General features: G+C 46.1%; 1 protein-coding gene across 3 annotated transcripts in view; it reads right to left on the reverse strand.

Moving 5' to 3' along the window:
* The window catches only part of MED27 (mediator complex subunit 27), a 195,384-nt gene that overhangs the window by 129,223 nt on the left and 47,258 nt on the right, over positions 1-18,903 (reverse strand). For all 3 annotated transcript variants that reach the window (XM_080819911.1, XM_080819910.1, XM_080819912.1), the window contains one exon: positions 1,749-1,879. In XM_080819911.1, coding sequence (XP_080676037.1) covers positions 1,749-1,879 — 131 coding nt within the window. The remainder of the gene's footprint in view (positions 1-1,748; positions 1,880-18,903) is intronic.

Here is an 18,903-nt window from a genome sequence, read left to right on the forward strand (position 1 = left end):
CCGATCTAAGCATTTTCCTCAACCTCATCCCTTACTCCACTATGTGTTCCTTTCTAAGCACCAATAATAACCAGAAATCACTACATTAATTTGTTAATTTATCATAACTAGAAATTATTATATTAATTTATTAATTTGTTGAGGGGTGCCTTTTTTTTCTTTTTTGTCTTTTTCCCCCTGCAACCAAAAGCTTCGGGAAGACGGGACCACATCTGTATTGTTCATGACTGTAACCCCACAGCCTAGGACAGTGCCTGCAGATAGGAGGTACAATATTTGCTCGTCAAACGGAAAATAAGTGAGATCTCATGTAAAGGCAAACAACGGCGTCTCACCGAAAACACTCCTCTGGATGGAAATTTTAAAATGTACAGCTGATCCCTGAATGACATGGGTTGGAAGTGCAAGGATCCACGTATCTGTGATATTTTTGTCAATACAGTACTATAAATGTATTTTCTCTTCCTTATAATTTTCCTAATAACATTTTCTTCTTTCCAGCTTATGTAATTGTAAGAACAGAATACATAACACATTTAACATACACAGTACATGTTAATCGACTGTTGATGTTATTTGTAGACTTCTGGTCACTCTTAGGCTATTAGTAGTTAAGTCTGGGGGGAACCAAAAGTTATACAAGATCTTTGACTGTGCCTGTGACCCCTGCATTGTTCGAGGTATCAACTGTAGTTTGTGACTGAGGATGTAACCGAAAAAGGGTACAATGGGAGGGCAGGACAGGACGGGGAATGTGTCTAAAGGCCCAGGCCGGCCGCTGGGAGTGCTGCTTCGCTCCGGGGAGTGTGCGCACTCACAGAGAAGCTATCAGCAAAGACTGGTGTGTTCGCATTTCTGATTCCCACAAAGTGAGCCTTGGCCTTCACGTGCTAGGCCTTCTAGCACGAAGTAGCCCCACAGGTAATGGATGAGTCACTTGCGGCATAGTCACGAGAACACTACCCAGGCAACAAAAAAGAACAGACAATCTAGATGAGTCTAACAGACATTATGCTGAGTGAAAAAGAGTTGGAAACAAAAGATTACATATTGTGCGACTCCAGTGACATGAAGTTCAAGAACAGGTTAAAAATCAACCGTTCGAAGAAGGTGGAACAGTGCTAAACCCGGGTAGGGAGGCGGCACGTGTATAGACTGGGAACATGGGGGGGACCCCTCATGGGATTCTGGAAGCCGTGGCCACATGGCCTCATCTGGGTCGAGCTCCATGGAGGTACGCACATGTGAAAACCATCACTGAGTTGGACGTTTCTGAACCTTACAGTATCTCCTATCTCTCCTACTAGGATAAAGAAGGGCTCATATTTTGCACATTTAAGAGAACAAGTGAGTCTAGCCCGACTCGAATCCCAGCTCCCCCGGATTCTCTGAGTGGCCCGCAGCTTCTCAAAACGTGCCCCTGAGCTGTGTCATCGGTTAGATAAGGACAACCACACTTAGGCTCTGCCAGCTCTGGGAGTGTGACAAGGAAATAAAGAAAAGGCTATGAGGTATCTTGAAATCCTAGGTGGGAAAGTCACACAAAATATGTTAATTAGGAACCACACGATCACTGCTTCACGTAAGATCTATGCAAACGATCTTACCTGCGTGCTGGGTTTCTAACCTTAGCAGGTACCCCGGCAAGAGGAAGAGCAGCCTCACAAGAAACAACTTTCCACTCCCACAAACAAGCACCGAGAAGAGTTCACCCAGGACGAAAGAACTGTTGCAAATCCATTACTCACTGAGGCGGTAAGACAAGAGTAGTGGGCTGAGCCTTCGGCCTCCGCTTGGCGGACACTCCCATCTGGTTAGCCGAGCGCTTCAAGGACTGCTGATTCAAAAGGCCAGACGCCAGACCTGCGTGGTACTGCAACTGCATGGGCAAACAGAATAAAAGGGGAAGAAAAATACCGTTTGGTAAACGCAGGCCGAGGGGTATGAAACTATCACTACTTGATGTGTCTTACCCCCTTAGGACGTTTTAAATCACGGCAAATGCAGCGGCTAACATTTTGCTTCGAGGAATGTATTTGTAAAGAGCTACTGAGACGAACAGGAAGAGAAGAGTGGACAGGGCTGTTCGTCACAGCATTCCATAACGGCGAAGAACCGGGCAACTCCTGAACACCCAGCAATAACCGGGAGCTTGGTTAAGATACGGAAAGAAATTTATGACATCATTTTGTGGAATAAAAAACAAAAACAGGTACACTGTAAACAGAGAAACGCTTGAAGAAGACTGTCTCTCAAATGTTAAACGTAATAGGGGCGCCTGGGTGGCCCAGTGGGTTAAGTATCCGATTCTTGGTTCCAGCTCAGGTCGTGATCTCAGGGTCGTGATCTCAGGGTCGTGAGATCAAGCCCCCATGCCCCCACGTCAGCTCCGCACTCAGTGGGAAGTCTGCTTGGGATTCTCTCTCACCCTCTCTCTGCCCCTCCCCCCACTTGCACTGTCTTTCTCTCTAATAAATAGAATAAAATCTTAAAAAAAAAAAAAGAAAGAAACATTAACAGCACATTCCTACGTAGCAGAGCTTGAATAATGTTTCTTCTTTATTTTTCACTACTATTTCATATATGCTTTATATAAGTGGTTTTTCAAAGCCCACGTCATTTTTTCTAAGAAGATCCACAGGGACTCCTTAAAGACAAATTAGTTCTGGGAACTCTTGCTTATAATAAAAACCACATAACTGGGAGTCTACTGCATTAACTGGGAACACAACCTGGCCTATCATAAACATACATGAAACACACCTGTAGTCAGCCCCAACATTCGCTGGCTGCTGTCTTCAGTGCTGAAGATACAAGTATCAGTGGTAAGGATAAGCTCCTGAGTGTATCTTACAACAAAAAGCATACAAATGGATACAGGACGGAGGAGTTCCTCTCACTCTGTGTACAGGTAAGTGGAACAATACAGTGCCAGTAAGGATGCAAAATACTTTCAGTGAGCTCCAGGCCCACATCCTTGGCTTTGTTCTGGACAAACTACTGAGCTTTGAAGTTACTCAGGACACGTCATTTTACCTCTCTAGACCTCCATTTCACTTTTGGAAAAGAGAAGTGACACTCCCTAATTCTAAACCCAACAGGACTTAAAAAAAAAAAAAAATCCACCTTATTGAGTTAAAATTTACATAAAGTAAAATGCACACATTTTAAGTGTACAGTTTGATGAGTTAGGATAATGTCTATACCTGTGAAACTGTCACCCCAATCAAGGTACAATGTCCATCCCTGAAGAAAGTTCCCCAGGGCCCCAGTGCAGTCAGTCTCCCTCCCCTCCCCACCCCCATCTCCTACCATCAGGATCCTTTGTTTTAAAATACAACTAATCAGTCTCACTCTTTGCCAAGTGAGGCGCTTACATCCAATCTGACATGTGACAGTGACTGCTATCTTCCTTTTTTAATCCCATACTTTGGTATTTTAGATCTTAAGAGTTGTCATCAATCTCTCGATAATAAAATCATCCTTGAAAGGTATCCCAATTTTGAACAGATGTAAATAAAACATTCAAATGTGAAAATGCCAAGCTAAGAGTCTGGATTGAGACCATTTATAACATCCAATATGTTTCTTCTTCCCTTCTCAAATTAAGCAAGGTCCTTCAAACATTTATTTAGAATTAACTAAACATACAAATAGTAATTCACTCTGAAGCTCTGAATCAATTTCTTTTCAAAATGCTCTTTCAAGGCATAGATTTCCTTTGCAGAGTCAGCTACATTACAGTTCGTGGTAATGAAACTGGTGACCACCATATCAAAGGGGCTGGGCCCTGCATGCAAAGGGTAATGATGTTCTGAAAAACAGATGGCTTACCTAAAGCCGGTGGGCTGCAAACAAACAGAGAGAGAGCAAGAAAACAGAACGAAGTGAAATGATCTGCTTCTTGAAAGTGGTCATAAAAATGAAGATATCCAGTGACCCAGTAAGACTGAAATGTCTGTGTTTGGAGCATCCATATTGCTTTTTAACAGGCTCTTGATTTACTTGGTCGATCTGCTGGGGGAGCCTTACGGCTGCACAATACAAGACAAAGATGTATCACATTCATAATAAAAATGGAGCTCCTCTCAGGGTGGAAGGGGGGGGCATGATTCGGCTCTAACAACTCATCTTAGACCAATGAATTTTGCTCAAATTTGTTTTTCTCCTACAGATTTCTTAAATGGGAAATCAATGGAAGCAAGGGACAGTACAAGTCTGAAAGACAATGTTTCAAAATGTCAGCTACTTGGGTTTCGATCTTCCCCACCAGAATTTGCAATGAGTGCAATATGCATGGGGCTTTATGGAATTAAAGGGAAAGACAGCTTGGCAGGGGTCCCCTCCTGGCTCAAGGAATCGTCTCTCCTTTTGGCTCTCCTTGTTCTTTGTATCTTATTAGGGTCCATGCAAGCTCAGCCATTCCGGCCCTGCTGACTCTTTGAGTGGAAGAGTCCTGCTAACTACGCACAGTGGCAGGGTGATTTTGCCCACCTGGCATCATTTTGATCATTTGCTCAAACAAAAAAACCCAAAAGAGCAGAAATGCATGCTAGCTGCTGTCTTTTAAAGGGTTCCTTTAAAATGTCTGCCATCTTGGGCGCCTTCAACAGACACTGCACCTCTAAGAGCACACAGAGAGGGACGGACTCCTCTTCCCAAAAAAATAAAACCTGCCCTTCGACGCTGACTCACCGTGATTAAGCGACATCATGTATACGTATCCGTATCCCAGTTTCCAGGAACACAGCTCCGACTGTCAAGATCTATAAGGGGCCCATTAAATATTTACCGAACCATCTTTATAATGGGAGAAAAGGTCAAAGTTAATAAAACTGACAGGCAGATCCTGTCCAACTGGATTTATACATTATTTAAGCACCAAATACTCCATTCCATGAAACACAGTTTTGATCTGAAAAGACTTGGAAAACGTTCACTCAGCCGATGGTTCTAAAACAGCAGAAGGGAGTTCAGAGCAAATCCACAAATTAACATTAAGAACATATCACTCCCCAAAATGCTGCCATAAGTTTTCAATTACAGGTTCTGTAATATTTTCTATAAAAATATATTTCAATAAACATACTTTGTTCCAAATGTCTGTGGCATGGAAACAAGTCTATTTCAAAAAGCAACTTATCAAAGTTCTAATGCGATTTTTCTATCCAAGATCATTTCTCCACTGACTAGGCAAGAATAAAATTAAAGAGGGTGAGAAGGAAAACAATCTATTCTCTCAACTTCCACCTCACACAGGGGTGGGGAATGGGAACGTTGGTGTGGCGAGCATTACTTACTGGTAAACCGCCATTCCGTGCTAATAGCGATTTCAGCGTTCCTTGGATTTAGAGAGCATTGCTCTCAGCTACAATTTTGCTATTACTGTCAACTTCCCATTTTCTATGCTTGACCTAGGACTTTTCAGTCAGTTCTCAACCTGTAGCCCTTTCTAATCAATTACTTCTACTAATTACCTCCATACCTGCAACATCTCAACAAGTCATAATGAGCTGCAAAACACCTCTTAGAATTTGGAAAACTTTGATTTGTTGGCCATTTTCTTTAAAGTAACACTGTTTGGGGGCGCCTGGGTGGCTCAGTCAGTTAAGCATCTGCCGCTGAAGTCTGCTTCTTCCTCTCCCTCTCCCCCTGGCCCCCTCCGCCCGCCAGCTCACGCTTACTCTCTCTAATAAATAAATAAATAAAAAGGTTTTTGTAGATTTTACTTTTTTTTTTAATTTTTTATTTTTTAAAGATTTTATTTATTTATTTGAGAGAGAGACAGTGAAAGAGAGCATGAGAGAGGAGAAGCAGACTCCCTGTGGAGCTGGGAGCCAGATGCGGGACTCGATCCTGGTACTCCGGGATCATGACCTGAGCCGAAGGCAGTTGCCTAACCAACTGAGCCACCCAGGTGCCCCAGATTTTATTTACTTATTTGACAGAAAGAGAGATCACAAGTAGGCAGAGAGGCAGGCAGAGAGAGGGGGGAAGCAGGCTCCCCGCTGAGCAGAGAGCCTGATGCAGGGCTCGATCCCAGGATCGATCCTTGAGATCATGACCTGAGCCGAAGGCAGAGGCTTAACCCACTGAGCCACCCAGGTGCCCCTTAAATAAATAAAATCTTAAAAAAAAATAATAAAGTATATTGTTCTGGTAATATTAAACCAATAAAAGTGCCAAGGGTTAGAAGATACGGTCACCGTAAAGGCTCCAGGGCAGACCGACAAGCCCTGTAACCAGCACCCTCTTTGAAGGCGTGAGACCGGCGTCTGCCAGTAACGAGGGCCGCGCGAGCTTACAAACACCTCACTTCCCGCTCGACACAACACGTGCTGCATCTTCTCCTCCAGCTCCGAAGTTTCACTCCTCCGGGTTTCTAAAGGAGTTACCTGGGTATCTGGCTTCACCATAAAATGATGAAACAATGTCCCCATAATTTCACACAATAAGCTCAACAACGCTTTTCACCCAATAGGCTCATTCTTTACAGAATCTGCTTTGAAAGAAGTCCAAATTTCTGAGGCCTAAATTCACTTAGCTTTAATGTTTCAAATTACAAATAACAACACATACTGGAAGGAAATATTATTGAAGTAAATGATAAGAAACAGGATTCAAATGCAAAGTCTCTTTCCTATATCTTGGGTTCAGAGAATCAGACGAGCAACACTGTCCTTTGGTCGGCTCTCCTCCCGGCTTTCTTCCACACTGTACTGAACGTTCCTAACTGCTCCAAATCAGACAGAGGATAATGTCCTGCAACGGACAGAAGTTTGAGGGGCAAAGAGAAGGAAAGTCACCACACCTATCCCGTTCAATATACTAATTAAGCCAGTGGCATTCAATTTGGTCTAGCACATAAAAGCTGAAATGTCTGCTTAAACCTCTCTGGGGTTCATGGTACAGCATCTATTCATTCCCAAGATTATCCTATCCGTGCCATATGGCCTGAATCCCGCTTTAAGAAAACCTGACATTCAAAATTCTCAAAATTTATAAGCCAGGTCAAGCAAGGTTTGATTCTTCCCACTGTGAAAATCATGATCTCCTTTTCCAAGATTCACCAAAGGCTTCTTTTGGGGGAGGGAGGTTGTGAAAACAAACAAACAAAAACAAAACAAAACAAAAAAACCCCACAACTCTCCTAACCTTAAGACAGAGTTCGCTTTATTTTTAAAAATCACTTTATGTATAATTTCATGCAAGTTTCTAAGAATACTAGCAAGATTTACTGGTGCTTCCAGTAACTAAACCCTTTGGGTGAGGACTGAGACAGAACTAAGTTAAAGAAATTCTGGCTGGCTTAGACGAGGGGCCCATGGGAGGGGACGAAGAGATCAAGAGGCCACGGTGCCCCACCACCTCCTCCCCCAGTCCCTCCAGGCCAGTCTCCCTTCTCTGAGCACAGAGCTTTTGCCCGTCACTGGGACTTGGCAGCCAGGAAAGGCAGCCTTGTGTTATTTCTCGGTCCAGGAACAAAGCTAAGCTGGCCACCTGGGGAGACATTTCTGGAGGGTGCAGACCTTGTTATTGATTACTCTGCATTCACAACAGCATCCAGGCTATTGCACTGCATACAGGAGAAGCTAATGAATTTGTCAACTGGTAAGTGGACTGGCAGATCAGTGAAACGCTACGGCCTGGCCTGGCCTGTCACTGTAGCCAATATAGAGAACACAATGGCCCCAAGAGACAGTCCTCCTAAGGCTGGGCACTTACAGAAGCAAGACACTGCTTCGCAGGGGCTCACTGTCAGCACAGAAGCACAAGGAACCCCTCTTTCCTCTAATTCTAACTGCCCAAAATAGTGAGTATGTCTAAACCTCTGTGTGGGCTTGAGTTCAGGCAAAGGCATCTATAGGGACTGCACTCAGATGACCTCAAATCATAGTACTCTAATGTCAGAGAAGGCCCTTAGAGACACCAACCTCCACCCACCTCCCATCCCCACTTTATAGGAGAGGAGACTCAGGCTTTAGAGAAGTCATTGGCCCAAGGTGACACACACCCAGAGAGGGAGGGAAGCCATTAGGATTCACTTCCCCGGCCTTTTTCCGGGAGGGAGGGGGCGGGGCGGCAGGGGCTAAGTGTGCCACATCTTTCCACCTGGACGACCTGGCATTTGCTACCTCTTCCAGCAGGAGAGCACAGTGCCTCTTCCCAGACAGGGAACTGAGACTGTGTTCTGGGAGAACGGTATGAGCTGGCATCAACGGCATCTGCTCATTTGCTTGCTCCCTTCACTCGGACCCCTCTTAGGGACCATGATGTCACAGGTTCTTCCCTTCTACAGACTCTGCTCACGTCCCAAGCAGGGAGTATGGCAAAGTTCTAAATTCTATCATCTTAGGGCTTTAATATCATTCATGGTTAAAAACCATGGAGAAAAGAAATCAAGAAATCGTAGAAACCTCAATACTGTCCAAAAATCTAAATTTTAGACTCAGCAATAACACATTTAACCTTCCTGGCATCTCCACTATTTACTGTTCTCTGATGGGGCAATGGTGCTACTGCCTAATAGGTTTGTATAAATTCTCTTACAGGCTGGGAGAGTCCACACGTATAATCTGTTTTTACTCAGGGATTCTCTTTGAGAACATGTGTAATACATCACGAGGACAATAAGCACGGACATCAGCCGCAGAGCATCACGTCCCCTGCAGATCCCCGACCCAAACGGCCAGCACCGGTTGGCATGAGAGTGTGCTGAAAATCCTTCCCAGATGCAATGGAACACACCAAAGCTCACACCCCTGATCTCAAGACAATGTGACACATGGATCAAGTCACAGCCCCTACAGCTGGGATATGCGGATGTGGCAGGGTGGGGTGGGGGTGTGGGCCACTGGGACTCTCAGGCAATCCCCATTTCCCCTAAACCGTTAACTTAGAACCAATATTTGTGCAAAACCAGGAACACTTCATCACCACTTTGAGTTGCAAGACCTTTGCCCCTCATTATTGAAATAGATTTTGTTTCCAGCTAATGAGAAAAAAACATGTATTACGACAAAGCTCTGATTCTTCTTTTGAACATAACTCTGAGCAGAGAAACAAGCAAGCCTGACTGTTATTATCTGTGCCAAGGAAAACAGCTACAGAAAAATACCATAAATCTAATTGTTTTGCTCGGGTTTTTATCCAAATATTGGATAATGGTATTAGCTTCTTTCCTCCTTTTATCTCCTAACGCTTCTTTCAAATAGCCAGTATTAAAAAAAAAGAAAAGAAAAGAAAAGAAAAACAACCTTAGATTTGAGCCTTTATGGGTAAATGATCTTTTTACTCGGTCAAAACAGCATCAATAAACCATAAGAAGGAAGCCTCCAATTTATCTGCTTATTTGTCCTCTACTGGGAAGCTGGGTTTCAGGCCTTTCAATTACTAGGACAGCAGGACCCAAGTCAGGGCTGCATTGCTGCCGGACTGCGGCGTCATTTACATGCCAAAGGCCATTTGGGTTTCTTTCCTCCTGCGCATGAACCCTCAACTGTCCCAACCTCACAAAATGTCAGAGAAGCGAATAGAGAGGATGCGTAGCAGCCTTTTACTTTCTTAAATCTCTGTAACACTTAGGGTCGTTTAGATTGGTGCTTCTGGTACATCCCAGATCTCGCACCTTTATTAATAGGCCTTTCCCCACAACTGCTGTTTACCCTACAGCTGTGTGCATGTTATCGTACTTCGGAGATGCCAATCAGCTGCAAGAGATAACACTCATGCATCTGAGCAGAGTCACTAACGAAGCAGACTGTGAATGTGGCTAAAAATGGAGGAAACCACCAGCAAGGGGGCTGCCGGTAAAGGAAGAGAGTAAAAACACAAAAGAAAGCCACGAAGGAACGAGGACAAGGGTACACTAGAATCTGTGCCTCCCTGTCTCTGTTACTCCCCTCGCTCCTCAGACCAGGCCCTCAACCTTTCTGCCCGGCGTGTTCCTAGACAGCAACGCACAGGGTCATAAAGGAAAATCGTGCTGGAGGCTCACCTGACCGCTTACGATGCGGGCAGGAAATAGAAACAGGATCCAGGCAAATGTGACAACGTGTCAACGAGAGAATGCTAACAGTTCATCAAAGCACGGTGACAGTGAGTGAGAACATGCCCTCTGAAGAGAGAAGACGACGTGCTGCCATCTTGTTCACCTGTCCTCCTGCTAGAGGAAAAAGTCCGTGGCGGATGGGTCATCACGTCCTCGTCTCCCAGCTAAGCTTGAACCAGCCCAGAACAATTACCCCTTTATCCACCATATACTCAGCAAAAACAGAATGTGTGCTTGACCCTGTTATGACTAAAGACAGAAGTGGCAGGGAAGAATGACATGTCCCGGAATTACCTTTATGCTTCCATCAGAAAGGCTGAATGCCAGTCTCTAAATGCACACATAAGGCCTAGAACGAAAGTCTAAAAGAGGAGGCTGGATTGTGTCTAAGGCCCCTTCTAACACTGAAATTCTATGATGTTATAAATATTTCTCTTAAGAAAATGCAGTTCTGAACTTGACTTCCTAATATAAAAATCAATGCTGGTGAAATTTAAATATATTTATGAAGCGTGAACACGTCCGCAGTCACCAAAAGTCTCCAATGGGGGCAGTTAGCGAGGGGGTAGGGAAGAGGCTCTCTGCGGTCTTAGCTGGAACCCAGCACAGGGCAGAGGCCTGATGGGCATGGGACGTTTACGGACACATCAAAATACCTTGTTTGTTCTTCCCAAAGCATTCATTGGGGGGGCATGACGGGAGAACTGAAGAGTCGCAGGTAACACACGTATCCCTGGGTATTTCTCTTCCTTGCCCCCCTCTAAAAGAGGGGGAATGGTTTCAACTGAGAAATGAGTAAAATGGAAACCACCAGATCACAAAACCAGACCCTGAAGGCTCAGTTACCACTCACGGATTCCAGTCAAGAAGCCAGTAAAGATGATTTTTTAAAATGACCAATCCGATATATATAAAATTATGATTAGATTATGATTAGATTCTTACCAACCTCTCTTTGGGGCCGTAAAAAATGATCCCTCTGTGCCTTCCAGTCGGTTCAGGTTTAACTGGAGCTCAACTCTATCATCTGCCAGTGTCACCACGTGCCACTTCTGCTCCCAGCACCGTTTTCCTTCCTGTCACCTGCGGCCCCCATCAGCTTCCTCTGCTGTCCGCTGGGGAGGGATCTGGTCAGACTTCCCTCCGACCCTGGCGTACCTGGCATACGAACTAGGGAGAGGTAGGGAAGAAGGAAAAGTAGGACAGAGAAAGTGCAGAGAAAACTTGGGAGGAGAAGGGAAATAGGGAGCCACGGGATCACGGACTTTAGGATCTAGAACGCTGGTGTCAGACACAGTGAAATGAGCGCGATGCATGAGGTGGAGGAACCGCTGTCGGGGTGAGGAAGGACATGCGCAAAAGCCTGAAGCACAGTGCCCGGCAAAGACGGAGCCATTCTTGTGATGATCAGACGTGACAACACCCAGAAGTTCTCGAACAATGCCAGAATGACTGACTTTTCAGAAAACAGAGTAGAATCATCATCTTTTCATCAAATATTGTTACCCCAAACATGTCAGATAATAAACTGGTAAGTGCGACGGAAAACAGGGGGGAAATGCACCCTACAGGCTGCTCTGAATGAGTAGCCGTGTAGAGGAGCCGCCCCAACGCAACCCTTGTACAGTGGAGGAGAACCCGTCACACTGACGGTGCCCCTCGGCCGACTCTGAGTAAAATTCACTACAATCCAGGACAACCATACGAGGCCTGCGGAAACGCAATAAGCACTCTAAATGAAAAGCAACCCAGAGGGGTAGTTGGGAAGCCCTTTCTAATGTACTGTGCAAACTGTTCTTTTTCATCTACACATGCACCCAAACGCCCAGAAAGTTGGCTCAACCTTAGTGCATTCAACCATCAAGTTACAGAGTGTTTCTAACACAACCCACAAGGTACTCGGCACTGGAAGACCAAAGCCTCTTCTCCAGACTCCCAGGACTTGTCCCCTTTATAGGACTGCTGATGGTTTTTTGTTGGTTTAAGGGCTGGCTGTGATTGTCTATGAGAACTGAAAGTAGGAGAAAGCAGGAGAAGTATCAGAAAAGGCAAAGCAGATGTCAGCCTAAGTGGCGGCAGAATTTTCCTATGATAAATACAAGACTATAATTTTTTTTTTGTTTGGAATTTTAAAACCCTAAATCATACTTACCAACAGTGGTTATGTTTTTGGTTTACGATGAACAACGGGTTAGAGAGAATTTTCTACCGATCAGTGTGACCGCGGCACGATTTCTACTATCGTTAATCTAATGAAGAAGCAGGTGCGTGGTCCACAGTCCGGATATAACCCAGCAGGCCCTGCACTGAAGCATGTGGCTGGGGTGAGCTGCTCAACTTTCCGAAACTTCTGTTCTTTCTCGTCTATTACTGAGGATAATGGTGCTACTCATTACTTACTACCTGATTCCTCTAGAAACAGCCTGTGGTTTCACTGGGCAAAACCACACTTGGTGAGGGTTAAATACATGAAAGTGTTGAGCAAAATGACGGCACAAAATACACACTCAGTAAAGGCTAACTGTGAGTACTGCTAACAGGCCAAGATGCTGAGCATTAACAATCAGACTGAGCACCACGGTGATCGAGCCAATGGCTGGAAGGCACTGCTGACCCAAAAACCCCCAAAGCACCTCAGAGGAGCTGGACCAGCGAAAACCAGGCCTATTTCTGGGTGGATCTGGCGAAGGGGCGTGTACGGGGACAGCGAGCTAGAAGGCTGGAGCCCCTGCTCTGATGTGCAAGTTACTTACTACCATGATGTTTGAGGCCCTACTCAAACGTACCAAATTCTGCTGTCAAGAACAAAGCAAGCAACCAGACACATGAGCAGCACCGAGCCGGGAATGGCCAAGAAGGAATGTTCACGACGCTTCCACCACAACCACATCCATCCAGAAGAAGATCTCAGATGTGGGAAGGAGCTTTTGGGGGACCAAGGGTAAGAATGTAAGAAAAGGCAAGCGATGCCACATCCAGTATTTTATTTTCATCCACGATGCTCAAATAAATAGGCTGCCTTTCCCTTAAGGACCTGGCACGCAGGGAGCTGCGAAGAGTTGAAGCTTGCTCGAGTCAGTCCAGAAGTCTTCCTAAAACACCTTTTCTAGGGCTGATCTCTGTACATTACAGTATTTTTTGCATATATCTATCTTTACTCTTTTTCTCAACTGTAAGAATCAAGAAAGCCGGAACTATCTCATCAGCAACCAGTAAGAGGCAGGGTCAGGACTGGAATCCAGACAGCCTGGCTCCAGGGTCCCTGCTGTCACTACTCCACCATTCGGATGTTCCAGAATTTCATCTGCCCTCAGTAAGTATTTTTTAAACAAATGAATATACAATTAGCATGAGAAGAGATCTGAACTCAATGTCAAAGTATGGTAGGAATCTGGATTCTGAATCCTGCACAAGGTCCCCACGGAGAGCGGAAGATGACAGGGTTCTCCTGCCTCCCCTATTCCCCAGCTCAGCCTTCTGAGGCTGCGACGAGCAGTCCTACTCAGTTCGTCAAGGTTTGCCGCACAGCTCCATGGGAAGTGGAGGAAACTGGACCGTGTCCACAGCCAGGCCTCGGGGAAGCAGGAAGAGCTCCGACAGTCCCCAGTCCCTCTCCCCCTGCCGCTGGTGACTGCTGAGGCCCTGGCCACTTGCTGCCGCTTCCGACTCTGACCGCAGAGCACCGCTCCACACGCCCTTGCTCACGGCCAGGCCTACTGCTGCATGAATGAGTGTGCAAACCCATGTGCAAACCCGTGTGTACACACCTTTTCACACACTTAGTGCCTGCTGGTGTCTCACACAGGAGAAAGAGGACGGGACAAGAATCTGCCAGTACAGAGCATCATTTCTCCCCTCAACATAGAAATGTGTAGCAAGTTCTTAAAGTCAAACGCTTTCTGGCCAACGTAGGCACCAAAACCCCTGTGACAGCAAAAACTGACGTGAACTGATGTGAGTCTATGTAAATCTTAATTTATCTCACTTAGTGTGAATAGTCTAACATTTTGCTACACAGTATTTGATTACAGGGTGCTGCCCCAGACCCTGCCGGAGAAATTAATGTAAAATGTGGTATATGAACCATACTGCCTTTCAGTAATCCAAAATATTCTAAAATCCAAAATTCATTCCGATCCCAAGAGCTCTGGAACAGGAGCTGGGGACCCGTGCTGTGCAGCGGAGCACGGGGTACCGGGCACAGTGCCCGTGCCAGCCTGTATTTCAAAACTGCTGGCAGCCTCTGACTTAGGCACCCATCTCTGATCTAAGTGGCCACAGCCAGTCTCCAGGGACACAGGGCACAGAGCGAGACAGCCCAGCTCGCCGTAATTCCACTGCTCCATCCCAGCTCTCTGCCCCCGCCACTCCGGCCGGCTTCCTTTCCAAGAACACCCAAGCTCACTCCTGTCTTAGGGCCCCTTTCACTCACTGTCCTCTCTACCTGGGACACTCTTTACACTCTCTTCCCTGATCTTTGCCTGCCTGACTTCTCGTGCAGGTTTCAACCTGCCCTTCACCTTCTCGCAGAGCCTTCTCTGGCCCTCTCAACGACGGGAGCCTCTGGGCTCTCGCTCGCACACCGTGGTGTTTTATCTTAATCACAGTAGGAAACCTGAGCACGTGTTTTACACATATTGTCCGTTTCTTTGTTTAGTGTGTATCTCCCTGGCCTCACCGCCACCCCTACCCCCATCCCACACCAGAATGTAACAGCTCCATTAGGACACAGGCCGTGGCTACCTTAGTCACTATTACAGCTCCAACACCTAGAACAGTGCTTGGCACTGAGTTGTAAATAAATACTTGCTGAATAAATAAGAAAGCACTCGGACAACGCCTGCAGGCACTGCGGGCCCCGTGCACAGCCAGACCCAGACGTCCTGCCTAAACAAATTAAAAATCCATATTACTCCCAAATGGTATGAATTTTTTACATCTTCTGTGGACTTTATTTGGTAGACTCCTGGGGGAGGGGTGTCGCGGAAGGTTCTAAGCAGGGAGTGGTACAATCAAAGGGCACTACAGCCTTCAAGTCATTTTTCAAAGCACAGCCAGAGATCATCTGCATCAGAACCATCTGTAGCGAGCTGGCCAAAAACACAGATCGCAGGCTCTTGCCTCCGAGCGGCGGGATCTGCACCTCTGCCCAGGCACCCTGGAATCAGCCCTGGAAGAAGCAAGGCAGGCAGCACGAACGCACTCCGTATGCGTCTTACAGTCACGGTACAATCCTGGAAGTACCTGTGACTCACTGATTGATTCTGCAAGTCTTCTCCACCGGGGACCCGGCAAGAACACACTACAGAGGGAAGCCTCAGGCAGGTCACAGCTGGCTAATGCGAGGCCGCAGCCCTCGTCGCACACCACACAGACTCGGGTTTGTGACACGGAGGCAGTGTGCTTCCAACGTTCAAGAGGCCCCCACCTTTGCGACTCCCAGGGGAAATCCGGCTGTTCCGTGCACACATCGTTGAAGAGCGGTGGGAAGGGCAGCCCGGGGACAAACAGCAGACTCTGAGGGAGCTTTAGAATGCCGATGCCCTAGTCTAGCACTCGACCCCTGATTAGGCAAATGCAGAACATGCAGTGCAGGAGTCCGCAAACAGTTAAATTTTCAATCTTTATAAAAAAGAAAATCCATCAGGTTTGATTGATAAGTGTACTTTTTAAAACTAAGAGTAAAAAAAGTGAAGATTGGCAACATTTTTCGCCATATAATTTGCTTTCTTTGCCTTTTTCCACAGCACTGCACATAAATCAAAGAAATGTTAAAGAGGCCCATATATCACCAACTGGCATTTCAAAACTATTTACCAAGTCTTTAACAGACACAGGCCAGAGTCGGGAAAAAACCATGACCAGGGAGGTAGAAATTAAAGGGAGAAAATTAACTCAAACACTGACAGAGAGTTAATTAAGTTTACAAATAACTCTCCAATGAGCAAATTATGATATTTAATAAGAACAGGGCTACAAAACATGGAGGGTTGTGGGAAGGAAGACAAGCCAACAGAGTTTTCCAAACAAGAATAATGTATATTTGAACAAGCTGCCTTTCTATGATTAAGCACAGAAATCTGGAACAAGGCAGGGGAAATGATGTTTTAATAAGGTATGAAATAGGCTTGTGAGCTGCATTCTGCATTAGCCTTGCAAAAGGAGAAAAAAAAAGAAAAGAAGATGGGGAGGGTTGGTCCAAAAGTTGCAGATCAAGGTATACAGGCTTCCCTGTGTGAACCGCTGTGGAAGGAGACACAGAGGCCAAGAGAGGCAGATTCCAATGGGCTGCATTTCCTACACAGAAAATAGGATCTCCCGAAGGCAGAACACTTAAATCCGTGGCTTAGGTCCTAGTTTTCAAGGACAGGAAGAGATGTGAAAAGGCTTTACCTGTCTGCCTTCATCAGCTCAGGTTGCTAGAACAAAATACTGCATTGTCCACGTGCCTTACTCAACAAACACTTCTTTCTCACACTTCTGGAAGCCCGAGATTCAGGCGTGGACAGATTCTCAGTAAGGGCTCTCCTGCTGCCCTGCACATGGCTGCCACCTCACTGTGTGCCCACACGACCTGTTCTTTGAAGGCCCACAGAAAGAGCGCTGGTCTCTCTTCCTCTTCTTGCAAGGACACTAATCTTATTACGGTAGACTTACCCTCAAGACCTCAGCTAACCTAATTACCTCCCAAAGACCCCCACCTCCTGATACAATCGCACTGGGTTAGGGACTTCAACGAAGGAAATTTGGGGGGACATGAACGTTCTATCTGTAACACTGTGCATCTGCTCAAGAGACACAAGGCTGGCGAGTATCTGGCCAGCCACTCGCCACTGCTCCCAGAAGTAGGGGGTCTGCACTGGCTCCAGAGTCACCCGTCCTCCTTGATGGGGCAGCATCACCGCACTCCCTCACCAGAGCCCTGGCTGTCGGGCTCTCTCCTGTCCCAGCACAAGGATAATGGCTCTGATTCTAATGGAGGGGCTGCTTCTTTGAAAAGTTCAGCTTTTAACACTGCCATCTCCCACCAGGTCCTCCTGCCCTCAACCGTACACTCCAGAAAAGCTAACTGCTAACAGCCGTAATAACAAGAGAGCTCCGCTGAGAAAGAGGTTTCAAAGCCAGCTTGTACGTAAAAGAGGGGAAAAAAGGTCAGTCTTTTCTTCTCAAGAACTCGGCATTTTATCATTTCTCCCTCCTGCTACATAATGAAATATTAGCATCAGATGGATCTTCTTAGAAAGCGTACTAGGGACCGAGAGACACATTACTCTATTTCAAGCCAGCAACGTGCAAATGTCTGCACAAATTTCTTAGAATCATACCATGAAAAGGAGACCTTCCTGGAAAATACAAGCCCATTACATCAAAATGTACTTTTTAAAAATACGTTACGATCTTATCAAAGTAAAGCAAAAATGTATGTAGAACAGGAGCCAGGAACGCCTGGGTGGCTGAGTCAGTTAAGCATCTGCCTTTGGCTCAGGTCATGATCCCAGAGTCCTGGAATCGAGTCCCACATTGGGCTCCCCGCTCAGCAGAGCCTGCTTTTCCCTCTGCCAGCGCTCCCCCGCTTGTGTGCTCACACGCGTGCTCTCGCACTCTCTCTGACAAATAAATAAATAAAATCTTTTTAAAAAATAAAAATAAAATAAAATAAGACAGGAGTCAGAAGTTTTCATGTGGAACATGGTAGAATGAAGTCATGTTCACCCTCACTCCCTCCCCAAACCACTAAAATGACAGCAAAGGAATAAACATGGGGTGTCGGCCCACAAGGACAAAGCAAGCAGGGAGGAGACAGGAGCAGGAAGAGGCTGACCCCATTTCAGAAGAAAAGAAGCCAATGGGCCAGCACTAGCTCAGCAGAGAGAAGGATGCTGAAAACTCACCCAGCAGGGGGAAGGGGTAGCAGGAGGGTCGAAGAAGTCAGCAAAAAACAAGCCAAACTGGACTGCAGAATCCCCAAAGGCCAAGCAAGCGGAGGCACCCCGTACGGTGGAGGGTCCATGTGGGGTGGGAATAAAAACAGGTCAATTGGCTGAGTCTCTTCTAAACACCCAAGTGGCTGCTCCCATCAGAAGTCAGGAGGGGTACGCCCAGGAGAGGCTGACCTAGAGAGGCTCAGGGCTCACGGACAGCCACAAACCACAAACCGGGAGGAAAGTCTACACTTTGAATGGCAAGCCAGTGCCCCACCCCAAGCCCTTGCAAAAAAGGAACGACAATCCTAGTACACTACAGGGCTCAACTGCGAGCACTGCGGACTCATAATCTGATAAAAACTGAGTATCAGTTAAAGCAAACTGATGGACAGAAGGTGGGATACGAGAGTTAAATCACTATCTTCCATGCCGGGGGTGCGTAGATAACATCTAAAATAGTAGTCCAAGCAGCTTATTTAGAACAACGTCGGCAAGCATCCAAAGAAAGAGCTACAAAGGGTTGCAAGGAGCTCCCCACCCCGGGGAATGGCAGTGGAACAGCAGGCTAATGCTTATGTTCTCGGTCTTATCAGATTACTTACTCATCTTTTTGTATTCCTTTGATGAACATAAAAATCATACTGGGGGAAAAAAAATAGAGCCTCCAAGTTAAGCGGGTCCTGAAAATGTGAGCCCCTCTACACTACAAAATGTATGTCATTGCCTGGGGACTATTAGTTTCCTAGAGTAACACTTAATTTTATTACAAGTTTTACTGCGACAGTTAAAGGTTTTTACAATAGCAGATGCCAGCCCTCCCACACACCAATTAATTTGCAAATTCACTCAGGTTGTAGAAATAATGAGGTGTGGAAAGCGCTGCCATCGGAAGGTGGAAGCATTGGGCGAGGTGCTGAGCTGGGGCCC

The sequence above is a fragment of the Martes martes genome (genome assembly GCF_963455335.1).
Source record: "Martes martes genome assembly, chromosome: 12".
In the NCBI taxonomy this organism is placed as follows: Eukaryota; Metazoa; Chordata; class Mammalia; order Carnivora; family Mustelidae; genus Martes; species Martes martes.